The 19,527-nt window shown below is 44.4% G+C and overlaps 1 protein-coding gene across 1 annotated transcript in view; it reads right to left on the bottom strand.

Annotated features, from left to right (window-relative positions):
- LOC142568259 (putative cytochrome P450 12a5, mitochondrial) overlaps positions 1-19,527 on the bottom strand; it is a 240,628-nt gene that overhangs the window by 74,250 nt on the left and 146,851 nt on the right. Inside the window, exon 5 of the mRNA XM_075678244.1 lies at positions 14,692-14,854. Within this exon, the coding sequence (XP_075534359.1) occupies positions 14,692-14,854 (163 nt within the window). The remainder of the gene's footprint in view (positions 1-14,691; positions 14,855-19,527) is intronic.

Genomic DNA, 19,527 nt, shown 5'->3' with positions numbered 1-19,527 from the left:
AAGCCTACTCTGCTGTATAACCAGGTTTGTCCCGGAAGAAGAACGCTCACCCTATATTTCAGAGTGCATTGCAAGCATTAAACAATCGAATATTCATGTTAAGATGTCTGACCCTGTCCGACCGTTGGTTAATTAGATTGTTGAGCATAAACTTGGACCAGAAATATCAGACAAGGAAGGTTATTTCGTAATTATGTCAGATGACATGTTTTCAGAAAAAGTGATATCAGCTGTAGGAAAGAAGTTTCAGCCAGTAAAACTCAACCCTTCGGCAATCAAGCAACGTGTGATTGACCTCTTGTCAAGACATAATCGAGATAGGATTGTCTCTAATGTAACTGTTTTTCTCGGCAAAGACCCATAAGCAAGAGATTACCTTTGGTGTCATAGTGTCGGAGAAATGGACATGGCAGGTCTGTGTGGCTAGTTACCTACAGAACTGCTTAGCTTCACTAGTATTGTCAGACCACTTTCACTTGCGTAACTCTCAGGCACTAATTCAATTTTTGAGAGAGAGAAATCCTGGTGATTCTACAGCTTCTAGTATGGATATCGAAGAACTGTATGACTCCTTCCCGCATGACGGGTAGTTAAATTCCGTAGATTAGTGCATTAAAGAACGAGTACAAGAGTCGGTTTTAAGAGATAGATGGTTTGTTTCCACGGGTGCTTTTCTTGAAATTTTTTCAATGTACTTAAAGCGACGCTGGTTGGGTGGAGAGATGGCGTGTTTATGCAGAAATCAGGAATTTGTATTAGTTCAAAGGTTGCCCCTATGTTTAGTGATATTTACCTGAGCAAGATTAACAGCTGCTTAGAGAAGGCCTTAGGCGACTGTGTTCTTACGGCTTTTTGTTAGGCTGATGATTACCTGTTTTTCTGCAATATGGGCGAATTTAATTCCGCTGCTATCTCAGTAAGTGAGCAATTTAAACCTAATGCAGGAGGATTTACGATTACCAAGCTATTTCCTCAGATACGCATAATACAGTTTCTAGACATTTCCTTGGTCTTCGAAGAAAATCACGTCTGTTGGCAGTACCCCCTGGATCTTCGAAGCCATTGTAAGACTTTCAACATAAGCATTCCAAAGTAGTAAAAAACGGAATTGCCATGTCGCGTTTTAAGTCTTCTCTCACCAGATCGTGCATGCACAAAATGAGCGCCAGTTTTAATGCACTGGTCTGGTGCCTATTAAAAGCAGGTTATCCTAGCGTGGCAGTGGCCACTGTGGCTGAACGCCTAAAGAAGTCGATTTCGAAAGAGACGGACGTGAGTGCAGCAAGCAGTAATAGCAAGAAAAGAGTAGTGGCTATTCCCTACATTCATTCACTATCGCACAGGGTCAAAAAAGTTGTTAGTAGATATAGCGTTAATGTTGTTTCCGCTGCTCCCAATAAGCTAGCTAAAGTATGCGCTGCCATGCAGAGGAAAAAGGAGCAGGTGAAAGGCAAAAAAAAGAAGCGATATTTATCCAGTGAAGCACATGAAGAACAACAATTTTACTGACTGTCGTATGGGTGTGGCATATAAAGTTGCCTTTAGCTGTGGCCATTTCTACGTAGGGCAAACGTGGAGGTGTATCAATGAGAGGCTAATGGAACATAAAAGGTCGTTAACCGGTGGATCGCCTTCTAATCTTTCCTTACGTTGTCAAGTCTGCCAAGATTGTAACTGCACAGCTGAGTTAGATGAATGCGCGATATTGTACGGGCATAGGAATGAACATACGCGTCTTATCGCCGAGGCATGGCATATCAATAATGGTGGAAGTACGTGCGTGAGTCAGCCTTCGACTACCTTACATAAGGAAGAGATCAATTGCCTTAGCAGTTATCTCTCACGTAGAGCGGCACCTGTACGCGACTGACACGTGGCGCCACCATTTCAGAGCATGCGCAGATTAGTTTTGTGTCTTTTTTCTTTTTTCGCCTCAGTGCTTCCTTCAGTTGATAGCCGGCGTTCGTGTTGTCCACTTCTCTTCGCTTGTGTCCGTGTCTACACGCCTTACCCATTTTTGCATTATGAATCCTTACCAACTAGCTCAGCTTTCTGTCGCTCTATGCTGTAAAGATCACCTCCCTTACAGGTTATCCAACTTTCATTGGCATAAAAAAAACGAAAAATGTGCCAGTGAAACTTTTTTTGTCGTATACAGATCTGGTATTCGATCACACATAATGAACTATTACAATCTAGTGTTGCCAATCTTTTCTGAAGCGCGTTGCTGAAGTGAGACAAAAAAGTCTCTAAAATTGTCGCTATAACTGTAAGGTGGATTTTAAAAACGTATAAACTCTGGAACACTCCAATGTAATCCAACGTGAAGTAAATCATTTACCTAGGTGTGTCATGTTGGTCATGTTCGTGCAGCTGAAAGAAAACAGTAAATTTACTAGCAGGGTGTAACGTACTTTAGCTTTACTAATATATTTATCATAGGGTGGGAGAATATTATAAGTTGCGAATACAAAATAATTTGTGTGTGATATTTAAAAGTTTGGTGTTTTCAAAGACCAAAGCTAGCCAAATATATCGCAACAACCAACTGCTAAAGTCGGGCTACTGCTCTCCACCTGTCGAACAAAGTATCGTAAATTATAGTTATCAGAAATAAAACTGAACTTATTCAGTAAAACAGCGAGAAAGTTTCTGACGCAATGCAGAAACAAGATTGGTAATGCAAGCTTAGTTTTCGGGTTTACAGTAGAAGTGTGGCGCTGGTTAACACTCCTTGGTTTATAGATTTTGTACACATACATAAATACCTAAGAATACATGAACGTGACAACTACCGTCGTTCCTGTAACACAATTTGTAATGCAACTAGCGTGTAATGCGGAGGTTGTGGGTTCGGCTCTCACTGTCAGCAAGTTTTTTTCTTCTTTCCTTTTAGTTTCTCAGTTTTACACTTCAATTAAAAACTACTGTAACAAGCACGTGACACCCCTTCGGGCATAGTCTTCGTTGGCCCGCCAGGCTCGGTGACAAAACATTGGTCACCGCATCAATAAACACCGACGAGCACAGCTGCTCGGCGGTCAGCCATCGTTCATCACCACCACGCTGCGGAGCGTTTGTCTAACGGAGGGTGCCTCGAGAGCTCCCTCGTTCACGAACCCGGGCGGATCGTGACACTGGCGACGAGTACCCAAAGATCGTCCAACGCCGCCGCGAGAAGCGAAATTACCCGTGATACTGGCTCACCGTCGTGGCAGTGGCCACTATGGCTGAACGCCTAAAATCGATTTCGAGGGAGACGGACGTGATTGCAGCAAGCAGTAATAGCGAGAGTAGTGGCTATTCCCTACATTCATTATGTATCGCACAGGCTCAAAAAAGTAGATATGGTGTTAATGTTGTTTCCGCTGCTCCCAATAAGCTAGCTAAAGTATGCGCTGCTATGCAGATTAAAAAGGCGCAGGTGAAAGGCAAAAAAGAAGCGATATTTACCCAGTGAAGCACATGAAGAACAACAATTTTACTGACTGTCGTATGGGTGTGGCATATAAAGTTGCATTAGCTGTGGCCATTTCTACGTAGGGGTTGGCGACGAAGGGCAGCACTAGCGGTCAATGTGGTGGTGCCCACTCCCCTCACAATGCCTGTTCTCTCAAGCATAATGCTTCCCGTGCGGGAAAACTGGGCACAAGGCACGGGAATGCCGAAGGGGGGGACGAAGCGCGGACCGCAGCAGCAGCCTGTTTCAAGCCCCGGTTCCACATAAGCGCGCGGCCATTGTAGCCGTCGCGAGGGTACGCGGCGGGGGCGTGCGGCAGCAGGCTCAAGTTCTTCCGCGGCGAGGCTCCACGTCGTGGCCGAGGACGCACCGATTTTCGTCATGTGGCACACAGGCCTTGTACCGTCGTCTGTGCCGCACCCCATTTCCATGGAGTTGAACACAGGGGCCAGCGTGTCGTTCATGGCCGGGAAACTGTTCAAGCGTGCCTTCGCCGGCGTGTCCGTCGAGCTTTTGGGCATGATGCTGCGCAGCTACTCCGGGCAGCTCTCCCAGGTACAGGGTCAGGCCCAGGTCAACGTTCGCTTTGGCGACAGGGAGGCAACCCTTCCACATTACTTAACCGAGGGGTAGTGGCCGACGCTGCTGGGCGGAACTGGATTTATGTACTGGGCATTCGTCTGCCAGAGTACCAGGAAACCAGCCTGCATGTGGTGAGAGACGTCCCCAGCATCCTAACGGAGTTGAAGTCTCTGTTCCATCCAGGGGTGGGCACATTCGGCGGCACGACGGCTGGCATCTATGTACCCGAGGGAGCCCGGCGTGTTTTTTCAAGCTCGCCCACTGCCGTTCGCCCTGAAGGACGGGGCACCCAGGAGCTGCAATGGTTACAGCGAGAGGGCATCCTGGTGCGCGTCAAGACGTCTGAATGGGCCGCTCCCATCGTACCAGTCCTCAAGCGAGACGGCAGTGTCAGGATCTGCGGGGATTTCAAGGTTACCATCAACCCCATCGCTACCGTCGAGAAGTACCCGCTGCCCCGGACTGAAGATATCTGGTCAGCGTTGTCTGGTGGACGGAAGTTCCCCAACTCGACCTCAGAGATGCTCACCCGCAGCTGGTGCTCCAGGAAGCCTCTCGGAAGTATGTCACCATATCGACCACTTTGGGGCTCTTCCAGTACACGCACTTACCTTTCGGCATGGCCTCAGCCCCCGCCATACTTCAGAGAGAGATGGACAATCTCTTCAGACGCACGAGGCACGTGGCGGTGTACTTGGACGACATCTTGGTTACTGGCAGCGACGACGGAGACTACCTGCACAACCTGCACAACGTCCTGGCACGACTGCAGAACGCTGGTCTGTAGTTCAAGCTGGAGAAGTGCATTTTCCTTGCCCCCAGTGTTGAGTACTTGGGACATGTCATTTCCCAGGTTTGCTTAGCCCCGGCTCCCCGCAAAGTTGACGCTGTGCTCAAGGCGCCTAAGCCCCAGAACAAGACGGAGCTTCAGAGCTACCTCGGCCTCATCAACTTCTACAGGAGTTCCCTGCCGAACCTGTCAGAGCATCTACAGCCGCTTCTTCTCCTGAGTTGAGATGGTCAGCAATGGGTCTGGAAGAAAGCAACGCTGCAGCCTGCTGGACACGGAAGGCCTGCCCCTCATGTTCGGGGTTGAAGGCTTCCACCAGTATCTGTGGGGCCGCAAGTTCAAGGTGGTCAAGGACCACAAGCCGCTGTTGGGGTTGCTGGGGCCTGACAAGGCAGTTCCCGTGCAGGCATCACCTCCAGTGGTGCGCTGGGCCTTGAGGCTGGCAGCTTACAATTACCAGCTGGTTTACCGTCCGGGAAAGGACCTGGGACATGCTGATGCCCTGAGCTGCCTGCCCCTGCTAGAGGTGCCTATTGCTGTTCCAGAACCTGCTGAAGTGTTCATGCTGGAGCACGCGTACCTGCAGGTGCTCTCTAGATCTGCGGTATCACAAGTGACCAGCCGGGACCCAGTCCTGTATCAGGTGATAAAGGCGGTGTCCCGTGGGGACGAATAGGTTCAGTAGGCCTATAGCCACAGGGCTGCCGAGCTGACCTACTGTGGAGTTCCAGGGTGGTGATCCCACAAAGTCTCCGGTCCAGGGTCCTGCACTTGCTGCACGCAGGTCATCCTGGTGTGGAAAAGACAAAGATGGTGGCCCGGACCCACGTCTGATGGCCTGGCCTGGACCAGGACATGGCTCACATGATGCAGATCTGCCGGGTCTGCCAGGAGCATCATCGGGCCTCACGTCATGTGGAGATCACCCCCTGGCCGTTCCCACAGAGACCCTGGTCCCGCCTGCATGCGGATGTTGGGGTGCCCTTCCAGGGCCATTACTTCCTGGTGGTGAGGGACGCCTTTTCGAAGTAGGTGGAAGTTGTACCTTTCACCACTCCATCGGCAGGCGCGACCACTGCGGTGTTGCGACAGGATTTCGCTGCCCAGGGGTTGCCGGACATCATCGTGTCCGACAATGGTCCTGCTTTCGCCAGCAAAGAGTACCTGGCCTTGCTGACGAAGAATAGAATCCTGGCTCATACCCCCGATGATCCGGAAAAAGTTACGTGCGCTGCAGAAGATCAGTGAGCTCGCCTCACGCAGACACGCGCTCGTGCCACTCATCGCGTATTCGTCGTCGTTGTCTTCCACATTTGCCTCCTATGCTACTGATCGTGCCCCCCCCCCCCAAAAAAAAATAAAAGGCGCAGTTAATTAGGATAGAGACATCCAGGCACTCCAGCCCACGACCTTCGGTGGCAGTCGAACCTTCGAGCTTATGTGGAAATCGAACCCATGACCTTTGGCGTTACGGCAAAGTTAATAAGACACAGTTAATTTATATAGATTTAATTAGAGCACTCGAAGCCACTAACTTTAATGGTAATTAGGACAAGGTAGAGTAATGAACAGTAAATTAAAGTGGCGTCAATTAAGGTACTCGGACCCACGTCTTTTCATGGGAGGAAACAGTAAGGACTAACAACCGAATGAGAATGTAAAGTAATTTAATTCATGTCTCCTGAGCGCGCATGCTTTGGTGTTCATCCTCTATGGCGTATGCGAAAGTGAATATCAATTTTTTATACGTTATACGCGGCATTTATTTGTTTTCCCCCGGTACCCTCGGTAATATATGCGGGCCGCGGTGTTTATACTTATTCGATGTACGAACCTATGTTCTGAATGACCAGGGATACGTGTTTATTCATTGTTGGTTAATTACTGCCTTTGTAAAAAGTTACTCACTGAAGTGTTCCAGGGCGTCGTACTGCCGTTAATCCAAATGTGTCCCACACTTCCGAAAGAACAGCACGTGAGACGGTTGAAATAACGTGAAAATAGAATCTTAAAAACAATGCGTTGCAATAATTTCCCTTTCCTGCTTTAAATTCAAGTGTTGCAGATAAATACTAAACCACCGTTTTGCCATTGTGTTCGTACATCATACGAGTTTAGTAGTTTGTTTTCCCGGTGTCCTCGGTGAGCAAAACAAGGCATCCTGTTTATACCTCGATATAATTAGGGGCATGGTATGACCATTGTCTAGGCAATGCTCCAAATTGGTGAATTAAATACGCATTTTTCCAATAGAATACGTATGCAAGTGCTCCAAAGCGGTATTAGTCTGTTTTACGAGCGGGGTAAAACTTAGACGGCTGCGCTGGCATAATTGCAACTACAACTGAGGTGAAAGTTTGCGAACATAAGTATAACAATATGCCAAGTTAATGTGCTATGGTGAATGTGTGTAGACCAAATACAGCGCTAAATATTGTAAGCAAGTATTCGAAAATATGACGCTGCTGCTTTTATCTAGGTTTCGCAATGTCTGAAAAGAACTCTGGGTTTAGGTTATTTTATACTATCAAGGAATAGGCAGCATTTTAAGTGCAATGTGTCATGTAGTTTTAACGTTTCTGGCTTATCTAGAAGTGTTACGAATAAGTATTGACATGACGTGACAAGAACTTTGAGTCCTGAGGGACTGAGATCTTGGGGAGCCAAAGCCGAAGCCCCCCCCAAGATCAAGACGGTGGCTCCGCCCACGATGGGACTGGGAGGTGAAGTCCCGTCGCCCTGTCGTGGGCTCTCTGGATAGCCTGGAGTTGAATGTGGAAATTGCTGCTGTTGAAAGATTCCTACCATTGTTCTTTCGTGATGGGTGGAGAGGCGTTAAGGGCTGGCCACAGCCAGAGCACGTGTTCAAAAGAGCATGAGTCATGACCACATTCGGGGCACGAATGTGAGTGGTCAGGATCTATCCTGTTAAGGGACCGAGGAGTGGGATACGAATGGGTATGCAGAAGTCTGAGTGAGCTATCGCGAGGTTTGTTCAATTTAGGGTGAGGAGGTGGAAATGTCTTCCTGCCCAGTCGATAATGGGAAACATTTTCGTGGAAAGTACATAATGGATCTTTGTGGAGCCTTAATATTTCTTCTTTTTGCTTTTTCGTTCATATAGTATGTAAGTTACTCCTGGCGTCCTCACTGAACTAAAGGAAGCAACTTCCTTATGTGTGGCGACTGTAAGGACAAGTTAATAGGTGATATGTAGGCGAAGTCCAAGACAGATGCGTAATTGGGGCTGTCCAAATAAATTACGCATGCAAGCCACCTAGAGTAGTACGAGTGTGTCTAACGAGTGGGGAAGCATTGAGCCCGCTGCCCTGGCAGAACTATAAAAGGTCATGTTTGAAATTTGATTGAAGTGCACGTAAGACGGGGACGCAAATAGGGAGGTAGGACGGCGCATGACTGTCAACTGAATTTATTGATGGACAGAAAAGCATTTATAAAGATGTTACAGTATTTTCGCTCATGCCCAGCGAAGCAATATGAGACACTCATGACATCAACGCCAAGACTTCAGACCCTTCGAAATTCCGTCACGGTTGTCGTCTGTCTAGATACACATACTCTTTATCGTGCAGCGTAATCGTTGTTTCACTGACGCAATCCGTACCCCTTTTCCTAATATAGTATGCTTCAACTATTTCACGAGTTGCTTGATCTTTGTGTTTAAAAATAATATGTGTGTCACTAAACTGTGGCTTACAGCCACCGCTACTGCAGTTTCTGCAGTGCATGGATAGATGAGTATATCTTGTGGATTTTAACGATGCGTTGGGCTCTTTAAGCCCCTCATACACTTTACCGCAAGGGAAGGATATTATGTAAACCAGCCCCTTTCTGCATTTAAGAAATTTGTTCTGATGATTAATAGATGAATACATTAGTTGTATTGACTTAACATGCGGGCAGATACGCACGAGCTTGTTTCTTGCTGTGAGTGCCACGTCAACGTTGTACCTACTTCCAAATATTTTTCAAATTATGTGCCAACTTATGAACATAAGGCATACAAGCCATTTTCCCGTCCCTCCCTCTAGACGGTTGCTTCTTTGTGCCCTTTAATTCCATGGCTATGTCATTGCATACCGATAGGATTATCTGCGTGCGGTAAACTGAATTTAGGAACTTTTCAAATGACCTTTTAAACACTGACTCATGGAGTGCGCACGTGATTTTTGCAAAGCTCACGTAATACTGGCTTTGACTATGGCCCTCTTGAGGAACTTGGAATGCCCGGACGCAAAACTCAGAACCAGTTTCACTGTCGTTGGTCGGTAGCACCAGCATATGTGGTCTTTAGTGAGGACTAGTCGCAAATCTAGAAATCTTAATTCATTATTCTTAGGAACTTGCGTAGTGAAAGTGAGTCCAATGCTATGCTCTTTAAAAACTTTCAAAACATTCATCACTTCACGAGAAGGATCCCTGTACTGCGTGAAGTTCATCAATAAATTGGGTTGAGAGTAAAGCGCCATCCTGCCTACCTCCCTATTTGTGTCCCCGTCTTATGTGCGCTTCAATCAAATTTCAAACATGAACGTCAACCAACTAGCCCAGCTCGCAATCTTATTGCTATAAAATCCATCATGGCAAAATTTAGGGAAATGTGGTGCTATGCTATGGGAACTTTTGGTGCGCAGTTAAATGTGGTAGGATCAAACAGCTCTTGTAAAAGAAATTCTTATTGAAGTGTTAGAGCGTGTGATATGGCCAATATCACCTGTAGCTTAGAACAGGTTTATATTTTGTGGAAAGGGGAGGGAAGGCACGGTAACTACAATGTGTGACAGAATTTTTATGTTCCTGGTCTAGTTAGAAGCGCTGTAAATAATTAGAGCCGTCGTTCTTCTTTCCCTATTTTCACGCGCCCTAACACGCTCCGACTTGGTTTCAGTGATGCTCGCAAACGTCTTCAAAGGCTGCTCCTAAGCAAGTCCCACCTTGTTAGAGTGGTCTACTGGTTCCCAAGCTATAACTTCACGGCATCCTCCAAGGGGAAGTACTTGTCCTCACAATTCCAGGTGGTGAAGTTTGAAACCCTTTCGAATGTCTCGAGCAAGCTTTATGCGTCGTCGTCCACGGGAGAAAGGTGGCTTCCTGTGTTTTTGCAGCACGATAGCTGAACGGCACGTTCGGTCTGTCATGGTGGTAGTTGACATGGCTGCGTTGTTCCTGGTGGTCTCAGGTACAGCCCGTGCTCTGGAGGGGGCAAAATGTCTAGCGTGCGGCTAGCTCGATGGCCCGGGGCGACGTTGGCGTCCTCTGCACGCTTTGCACTAAGCTCTCGGTTGGACGGAAGCGTCCGGTACATGTCCAGGAAAGCACCTCCGCGAGACGTCACGTTGCAGTGACGGTGAACAACACAGTAGCAAGACTGTAAACCATGAAACTAACTTTTTATTGGGTTAACCTGTGCCGATGCCCGAAGCACAACGATAGTGGCGATCGTCGAAGTCTGATCAGCGGATCAAGCGCGTCGGCTTTTATACCAGACTCGTCGAAGGTTCCAGCGTAATTGCTGGTGCCCGCGTACCTTGCAGAGAGCACTACACAATTCGCGTCGTGCATAAGATCATACTACACGAGGTTGGGTAGGAACAGACAACAGATAGAACTATCGATAACATTCGAGAAACTTCCTATACAGGCAGGCGCGTCCTGCGCTGCGCGATTACGTTTAACATTTGTTAGCCGGTGAAAAATGGTCCCCGGAGAAAGTACTTAATAACGTAGGTACAGCGCACCAATTTTTCGGTAGGAAAACAAAGAGACAGGAAAGAACGCTGCTTTGTTTTCCTTCCGGAAAATTGTTGAGCCGTACCTATGTTATTTAGTATGAATCAACTAGCCCAAATCAAGCTGTTGTTGGTGAACAAAGTACACGTGTCACTAGAATACTAGAATAATTTACAAGAAGGGGGTTAACCGAGGGGGTTGTTGGATCGCTCCCCCCTGCGGCGAGTTATTTTTTCATCCAATTTCATTTCCATTAATTTATCGTTTCTTTATTTCATTTAGTAAGCACAAGCAATATCCCCTATGTTTTCCTTGATGTCAATGTTTGTTGGCTTCTTATGATATGTACAATAATATACAAGCGTATGATAGTATGAAAGAACAAATAGATACAACGGGTCAGTAAAATTCATTAAAGACAAGCATATTGCGTAGTCCCCTACGCGAAAGAATCTAGAACGCCTCTATGCAAACATTTTTCAAGTTCATATAATTTCACTGGTACATTCTGAGTTACGGACCGCAAAAAATGAGTGGTTTTAGGGCACGTCGCCATCGAGCTCGTGAATGCGAGCACGCTCTACAAGACTGGACACGATCTTTTGAAAACGCTGCAGTTTTTCGTTCTACAAATTAAAGCTGACGCAAAAGGCGGTATTGGTGTAAGTTGTCGATACTAACTGTCCTGTTTCTTTGAAACAATTCCTTTATAGGGTCAAACTAGCCGACATGATTTGCCCAGCGAATGTCTTTCATTTCTAGAAGCAAGAGTGTGCTGAAGTTGCTTTTTGTAGTTGTGCCCCATATTAATGAACAATAGTTTAAACGCGATCACAAAAGCGAATGATAAAGATGGAATAGGACTCGAGAGGAGAACATGTGGCAAGATCTGAACAACGCTTCAAGACTCGAGAACTTTTTGACAGCCATATCAATGTCCGAGTTCCACGAGAAATGGTTCGAAAATACTACACCCAACAACTTGTGTTTTTGCACTACAACAACAGAATGCAGCCCTATATTCAACTGCATTGTAGCAACGGATTACTTTTGGTGGTGAAGATGATACTATTTGATGTTTTAGCATTAATTCGAAGACAGTTACTAAGCGACCACACATTTAATTTTGACTGAACGGAATTGGCACGTACAACTAAGTAGACTCTGTACTCACAAAATACAAAAAGACTGGTTTCATCAGCGTATAAGATAAAATTACCCTCATTGTCAACAATATCTGGATGAATAACATATACAATAAACAAAACGGGCCCCAGGATGCTGTCCTGAGGAACTCCACTCTCTAAATTCTTAGATGTTAACACAAAACCAGTAATCTCCCCGCACTACTGCCTATCAGTGAGACAAGAATGTAACACTGAGTACGTCACTTCACCGGTGCCGTACTGTTGCAGCTTAGTTAGAAGTATACGATGACGGAGTAAGTCAAACGCCTTTCTGTAGTCTATGAAAATATCAAGATTTATTTGCCTATTTTCAATGTCATATATTATTATTTTCTTTTGCACAGGAGCGCACACTCAGTATACCTACCTTTTGTAAAGCCATGCTAGCAGCCCGACAGCATGATGTGCTTAGTGAAAAAGCTATCTAAAAATGACAGAATAACTTTTTCAAAGCCCTTAGAGAACACAGACTGCACAGATATTGGCCGGCAGTTGGAAACGTCATTCCTGTCGTCACAGTTATATATCACGGATACTTTCTCTCGATTCATCTTGGTAGGGAAAGCACTAGGTTCAATGGCAACGCTAAATATATGTGCTAAGCATGGGCAAAGGAGGTTGACCACGGGTTTCACTGGCTTAACCTGTAGCCTGTCTATGTCGATGGCCTCAGCATTCATCAGGGACTGGAAGATGCGGTGCACATCTAAGCAATCGGTTGGGTGGAAAAACGCTGTGCCTGGAATATTTGTATTAAGCATGCATAGAATGGTTTGATAGAATAGGCGTGCTTTGTGCTTTAGCGACAAAGAAGAGTAATGTGTGCTGAAGTGCTCCAATAAAGGGGGGCAGCTCCGGACACTGTACTGCCGTTAATATTACTATCTCATTTTGGCATTACCGAGTTCCCAATACGCTATTCACAACTGTTCGCACACGATCGGGCGTGCATGTACTTTGAAAAACCCCTTCGTAATATTATTTTTCTCTTTCTTAAGTCCTCGGTTAATCGATTGCGGAGTGTATTAAAAGCCGCTCGCGCCGACAGGCCACGCGTCTTTAAAAAACAATTATGTAGTTTACTTTTCACTTGATTATAGGCCCATAAGGTCATGTTTAACCCATAGCTTCCGTACTCGTTTCCCTGATCTTTCATTGGAAAGTAGCTTTTGTATACTGCGCAAGATAGCTTCCAAAACTCGTTGTACGCACTTTCTGCACCTTTTTTCATCAGGACCGTATTCTAGTCACGAATGTGTATTTTGGACCTAAAAAGATCCAACGCTCATTGAATTCTTGCTTGGTAAAATGTTTTAGGCACACTGGTATGTTTGTTAGCCTTAGAAGAATTGAAGTATATATATATGAGACAATGGTCACTGAAATCACAGCTAATTGTGCAAGCAACAGTTACACCTGTCTCGGCGTTGGCAACAAAAAGATCCAAAAACAAATGAAGTGGTTGCCGATACTCTGGTGGGTATAGCTCTGGCGCTAAACAAGGCGAAAGCAGTAAATATATTTAGCAGTTCCACAGCGCTTGTGTTTTCTGAGCAAATTTTTGAAGTTCCTAGCAGGAATCAGTTTGTACTCCTGATAGGAAGTATGTGCCAAGAGGTAATCAACAAAATGAAAAAAAAAAACGTTTATCGCGTTTCGCAAGGGAGGGCGATAACGTACGCTTTAAATGGCTTCATCGCATCGTAGACTATGCGCTTCATAATCTGGTGTTAGCACTGCGAATTCATTAACGATGGCATATAGGTGTCCGTCTTTAGGACATGAATAGCTACTTTCTGGCCTCGTCGGTCAGTAAGATTTAAGTAGTGGTGGATGTAGCCATCTAAGTCAAGCTGATTTTTAGATGCGTTACACCACATCTCAGTTACCGTGACTATATAGAATGTACGTAAAAGAAAATTCGCTAAGCAGCAAGGCGGAAGTCTTCACACTTATTAGCGAGAGAACGTGCATTCAAGTGAAGTACCGTGTAAACATGTTGCCTGTGCTGGTCGCACACCTTTACATTGTTAGGCCCTACATAGTTATAGTAATACATATTGTATTGGAAGCACGTTAGAAGCAGGTATCGCCAGTTTATCTCTAGGTTATTGCAGCAATGTCATCCTCACACGATATTGAAATGGCCTCAGCGCCGCCAAATTTTCCTGCGATGATGCTGCCGTTTCGCTTTCAAACAAACCGCCACTTGTACTGCATTGTGTTGCGATGGCTGCGGGCAGCAGTCGCTTGAGGCTTGCGCGCAAATAACATCGGCATTTTATTAAGAGGCCTGCTTCGCTTGTCGCCTCCCTCATGCCTACGTATCCATTCGTTATGCGCTTCCTAGCCTTCACAAGAAATGCGTTCCTTTTTTGACAACTTTTGAATTTCACGACTATGTTGCTCTGGCCTTCCTTGTGCATAGCCACATGGTGACATAGCTCTTCATCCGAGCGACATACAGGTTCACGCAATAGGTCTTCCAGCTTTGTTAAAATGTCTATAACATCGTCACCCTCTCTGGTGTACCACGGCTTCAATTTCAATGTTACATATGCTGTAATTCGTTCCCAGCATTACCGAAAAAGACGTCAACTGCAAAGCGAAGGTTGTTGAGATATTCGCCGTCGATCGTCACCTTTAATTCTTCTCAACGTAATAGTTTGAATACTTCTAAGCATGGATTGGAGACATTGGGACTCCTTGACTGACCCCTTTCTTGATAAATATTTTCCCGCTTCTATGAAATTCAGATCGCTGTGGATACTTTGTAGATATTTGCCAAGATATTCCCGTATGCTTTCTGCACGCCTGTATTACGCAATTCCTCCTTACTGCCTTATTGGAGCGGTGATATTCGGGAAACGTCTCACACGTTGAGTGCACTTCTGCCATTGCGTATCATCAAAATTCCTTACCGTGTTGGCACCGGAGATGACAACGTCGTGGAGGAACGTGAAAATGTCTTTCAGGTCAGCCTCCTGGTTACTGAGCAAGTGTTGCAGGATAGTGCTGCACTGGTTGCTCTTTCTTCGTGTCTGCGCCTCGGCCACTGCTTCTTGAGTCATGCGGAAGAGCAGCCTGCGATAGTAGATAAATGTATTGCGGTGTTTGGCGAAACATGCGGCTCTGTATTTCATTATGGCCGCGTTTGTGGTGCTTTTCCTGATGAGAATTAGCGCAACAAAAACATACACAACAGAAGCGAAGACGAAGGCAAGCGCTAATTACAACTCTTCAATAGCGGGAAGGACTTTACATACGTATCGATGTTGTAACGCATGCGCACCAACAATATACAACGGTATCACAGGATGAAGGACATACATTAGAGACGCGCGCTCAAGAAATGATATCCTGAGATGTGCGGTGCAATTGAGGGCTTGTCTACGTCTCCCGTTCTGCAGTTGTTGCGCTAATTTCCCTCACGAGGTATGCACGACCGACTAGCCCAGCAGTCATGTTGTCTTTCGCTTGAAGTAATGGTTAATCTTTCGACGTCATTGCTCCCACCCATTGTTAATTAAGGTACTCCGAAATACCTGTAAGCATCAATCGCCCCACCTCAAGTATTTCAATCCCCGTTATTTTAACCACGTCATCAGGGTTACCATTAAACGCTACCTACATTCTAAAAATTTAACACCCTTAAGGGTGTAAATGACTTGTCCCATGGGTGACACCGTTTTGGGGTGTATTGCTACACCCCAAGCAGAGGGTATAAATTAACACCCCACAAAGGAAAAGGTGTTAATATGACGTCACCTTGCCTATGAGTGTAAAACAAACAACATCCTTCCTATATGGGTGTAACACAGGCACCACCTTTTCAATACGGGTGTAGCATTGACAACACCCTTCCAAAAGGGTGTTATCCCTGTAAGTATTTTAGCGTTCACTACAGCCATGTTGTTAATGGACAGACTAGCTGTTGTGAATGCTGCCTGGCCTTAGATGATACTACCTTGTTCAGTATCAGCCAGAATGTGTGAGGCGTCGTCATATCGCGCTTCTGGTCTGTCATGTGGTAGCATATATAACGTGTGACCCTCTCAGGCAAAAAATTTTCATCTTCCTCTGCAGTGATAGTACACTGCCAGCAGGATGCAGAGCGCAATAACAACGCACGCTGCACTAAGGACACAGGATCTCCCACACCTTGGTGCACCAGTAATTATCACTCCATGGAAACAGCACACAACCAAAAGCATGTTACATGCATTTCTGCAATAATTAAAAACCTCCACTTGGTCAAAAATTTTCGCAGCAACACCGGCTTGACCAGGAGGGAAAGCCACCACAGCTCGTTGTAGCTCATATTGAATGCAATAGAGCGCAAGCAATGCATGGATTGGTGACCGTAACCAGTGCAGTACTACAGAAGCATACGTTTGCCTGTCAAGCAGTTTTTTGCGCTTTTAAGCACATATTTCATACCTCTATTCAGCAAAGTTGTCATTTATCTTCACGGGATGCTTCTACTAGTACCTTCACATATATAATGACCTAAAGGTAGCAGTGAAAGCAAAAGAACAAACTGCAACAAGGCGCTTCCACTTAGAATAATGTTTCAGCATACAAGCAAAACTGCATGTGTAGCTGTGCGTGCTGCTTAATATATAAGCATGCACTATTTCCTGCAATTTATCTATGCTTCATTTACTGTCAGTGACCTGCTTATACCCAATAATTTAGTTTATTTTTCACCTGAATATCCCGCAGGCATTGTAAGTTAAGTCACCAGAATAACAATCAGCTAGTCTAAGGTTACTTCAATGAAAAAAGTCATAGTAAAATTGGTGACGAAATGTCAGAAGTATTTATTATTTCATTAAAGAGAAATGGTTACATAATAATGTTTGCACATTTGAAAAGTAAAAGGGAAGCTAAGGAGTAAAACCATACCAATACAAAGACATAAGCACTGAATAATGGCACAGGCTTGTTCAATTAAATTTAAGCAGAAAAGTATTTTTAAATAACCTCACTACGAACTATCACACGTTTTCATTCGAAAAGCACTGCATCTTATCATAAAGTACGGAAATAACCGGCCACATAAGAAAGAACAAGTCTGAGTGTGTATATGTGAACAAAAGGATAGAAAGTTGGGCGAGTTGGTACGGTAACGTGACCTTGGATTGTAGCGCAAAGTGACACGGACACAGACTAGAAGCAGACAGGACGAGCGCTAACTCTCAAATAAATTTATATATATATACATATATATATAGATATATATATATATATATATATATATATATATATATATATATATATATATATATATATATATATATATATATATATATATATATATAGGTGATTGCAAAAAACCGCTGCATAAGAACATGACAAGGTATGAAGACATCAGTTAAACATATCAGGAAGTAGGGAAGTCAAGAAAGGAAACAACGAAAAGACACTACTTGAGATTAACACACGTGTTTGAAGATACTGAAATTCGCATTTTAACAGAGACAAAGATGCATGGTTAACGCAAGTGTCTCCTAATGTATAATGTGGAATGCCTTCGATTATTTCCTGTGTGGTTTGGTGTTTGTGTCTTGAAAGAATTTTTGTGCCTTCAAACAAAGGTTTACAACCGCAATTGAAACAATGTGACACTAGATGTGAAGCATTAGTGTTGTTAAGTTGATGTTTGCGTTCTTTTAGTCTTATATTAATACACCTGCCGATGTGTCCAATGTAAGTCTTCTCGCACTTGAGAGGAATCTGATAAACTATACCATTGTACAAGGCACAAAAGGGGACATATGTCTAATGCCGCAATCAAATTTTCTTTTTTGCCACCCTATTCAGGTTTCCTATTTATCATAGGGCACATGATAGACAACTTGTGGGGGGGCGAGAAAACTGTATGGACGTAATATTTATTGGCTACATTCGGTAAACCATGGGATAATCTACGTACATAGGGCACCACCCTACTTCCTGATACGTTTAACTGATGTCATCATACCTTGTCATGTTCTTATGCTGCAGTTTTTTGGAGTCACCTATATATATATATATATATATATATATATATATATATATATATATATATATATATATATATATATATATATATATATATTCTTCGTTTCAATAAAAATTTCGTTGAGTTAGCGCGCGTCCTGTCTGCTTCTAGTATGTGTCCGTGTCACTTCGCGCTACAATCCAAGAACATATGTGAACAAAACATGGCTAGTAATAACTAGTGAGCACTGCACAAAAGTTGAACATGAAAACTAGTAATAGTAAAGACGTATACTTCGCTCAGCTGAACTGCAAGATATTGCAAATATCACAAAGACAGCATAAAAGCTGGGCAGCACAGAGCACTGACTGTTAGTTATATTTGCAATATGCACACCAAATCTAGACATAAAAAATCAAATCTAAACTGCCGGAAATGGTCATGTCTCTCCAAGAGACCAATGAGGAACAAAAGGTATACTTTTTATAATTCCATCTCATAGATTACTGATCTAATTAAACTTTAGACACAAGACCCCTTGTGTGTCACAAATGCCCTGTTCTCATTACCAATGCATGATTACCAGACTTGGTGAAAGAATGACTTGCACTAATGTTTTCACGAAACACAGGTAAAAATACTGCTTGTTCTCAACTTTCTGCTGTGACAGCACACTTGTGTGCACTTGGGAACGCAGTTGCCTATAGGGCTCAAACAATATGTTTTGGCTGCACAGGTACAGTCTACCAAACACCTGGTTCAACATAGCTTGCACCTCGGAGTGTGCAGCCAGACTGATGGCACAGCATTGTTTTTTCACGTTGCCAGTTGATAAAGCCTCAGCAGCTGCAATCACCTGCGACTGCTCGTAATGGCGCCATAAGGTCAGGCAGCAAACAGATACCACGTAGCAAAACTTTCAGAGTACATTGAGTGAGTCAAGGTGGGTAGTTTGTGCTTTAGTTCGGCAGCATTGCCGCAGTCACAACTATTCATTGCGGCTCCTAAATTTCAACCACATCAACAAAATAAATTAGGACAGTTCCTTCAGTACGGTGGCAGATGCTCAGCTGCAGGCTTTCTAGAACCATGCATTATCTTCAAACAGTGCCAGTACAGCCCGTAGCACATCTTTCAAGCACTCCAGACAAGTACATCGATTACATTGTACACAGAGCATCTGGTGTCCATTTACCTATAGAGGCAAGGTAGCCCCTCGAACACGTTTTCTGACAGGCATGCTGGATACTTTGTCCTCTGAAATGCAAGTGCCATTTGGCACTTTAGTGCCTGTAGTATCCTTTACATCTAAATGAATATTGAACACAAAGTAATAACATGAAGACGACAAAAAAAGTCATCAGCCATCAACTGTGTGGCAAATCTGGTCGCAAGCTATTCTCTTATCAAATGTACCTGTAGGCATTGCGACCAATGTGCGCCCAAGATGTGAGGAATTAGTCATTGCAGAGCTGTAAGGACATGACAATCCTAGGATGATTATGTTCTCGATGCTTTTTTCCCCACTTGTCATCTTTTGAAACGTGTATACTGTAGTCATGAAAACAAAAATGCTACAACTGGCGTGTGGTAAGTTTTGCGTCTTATTTTCTAGCAGCTCATTGAAACGAGCCACGATGACAAATTCAAATGCTGTTACCTCATCAGACATTCAAATTTCTTAAACACTAACAAAGCAAGATAGGCATTAGAGTGAGCATCACTTAAGTACATTAGACTGGTTTAAAGTTATTGCACCGCTTTGTGCCAG

This window comes from Dermacentor variabilis, unplaced genomic scaffold (assembly GCF_050947875.1).
Source record: "Dermacentor variabilis isolate Ectoservices unplaced genomic scaffold, ASM5094787v1 scaffold_18, whole genome shotgun sequence".
Classification (NCBI taxonomy): Eukaryota; Metazoa; Arthropoda; class Arachnida; order Ixodida; family Ixodidae; genus Dermacentor; species Dermacentor variabilis.
The sequence above is the reverse complement of the archived record's forward strand: the minus strand, read 5'-3'. Positions and strand labels throughout refer to the sequence as shown.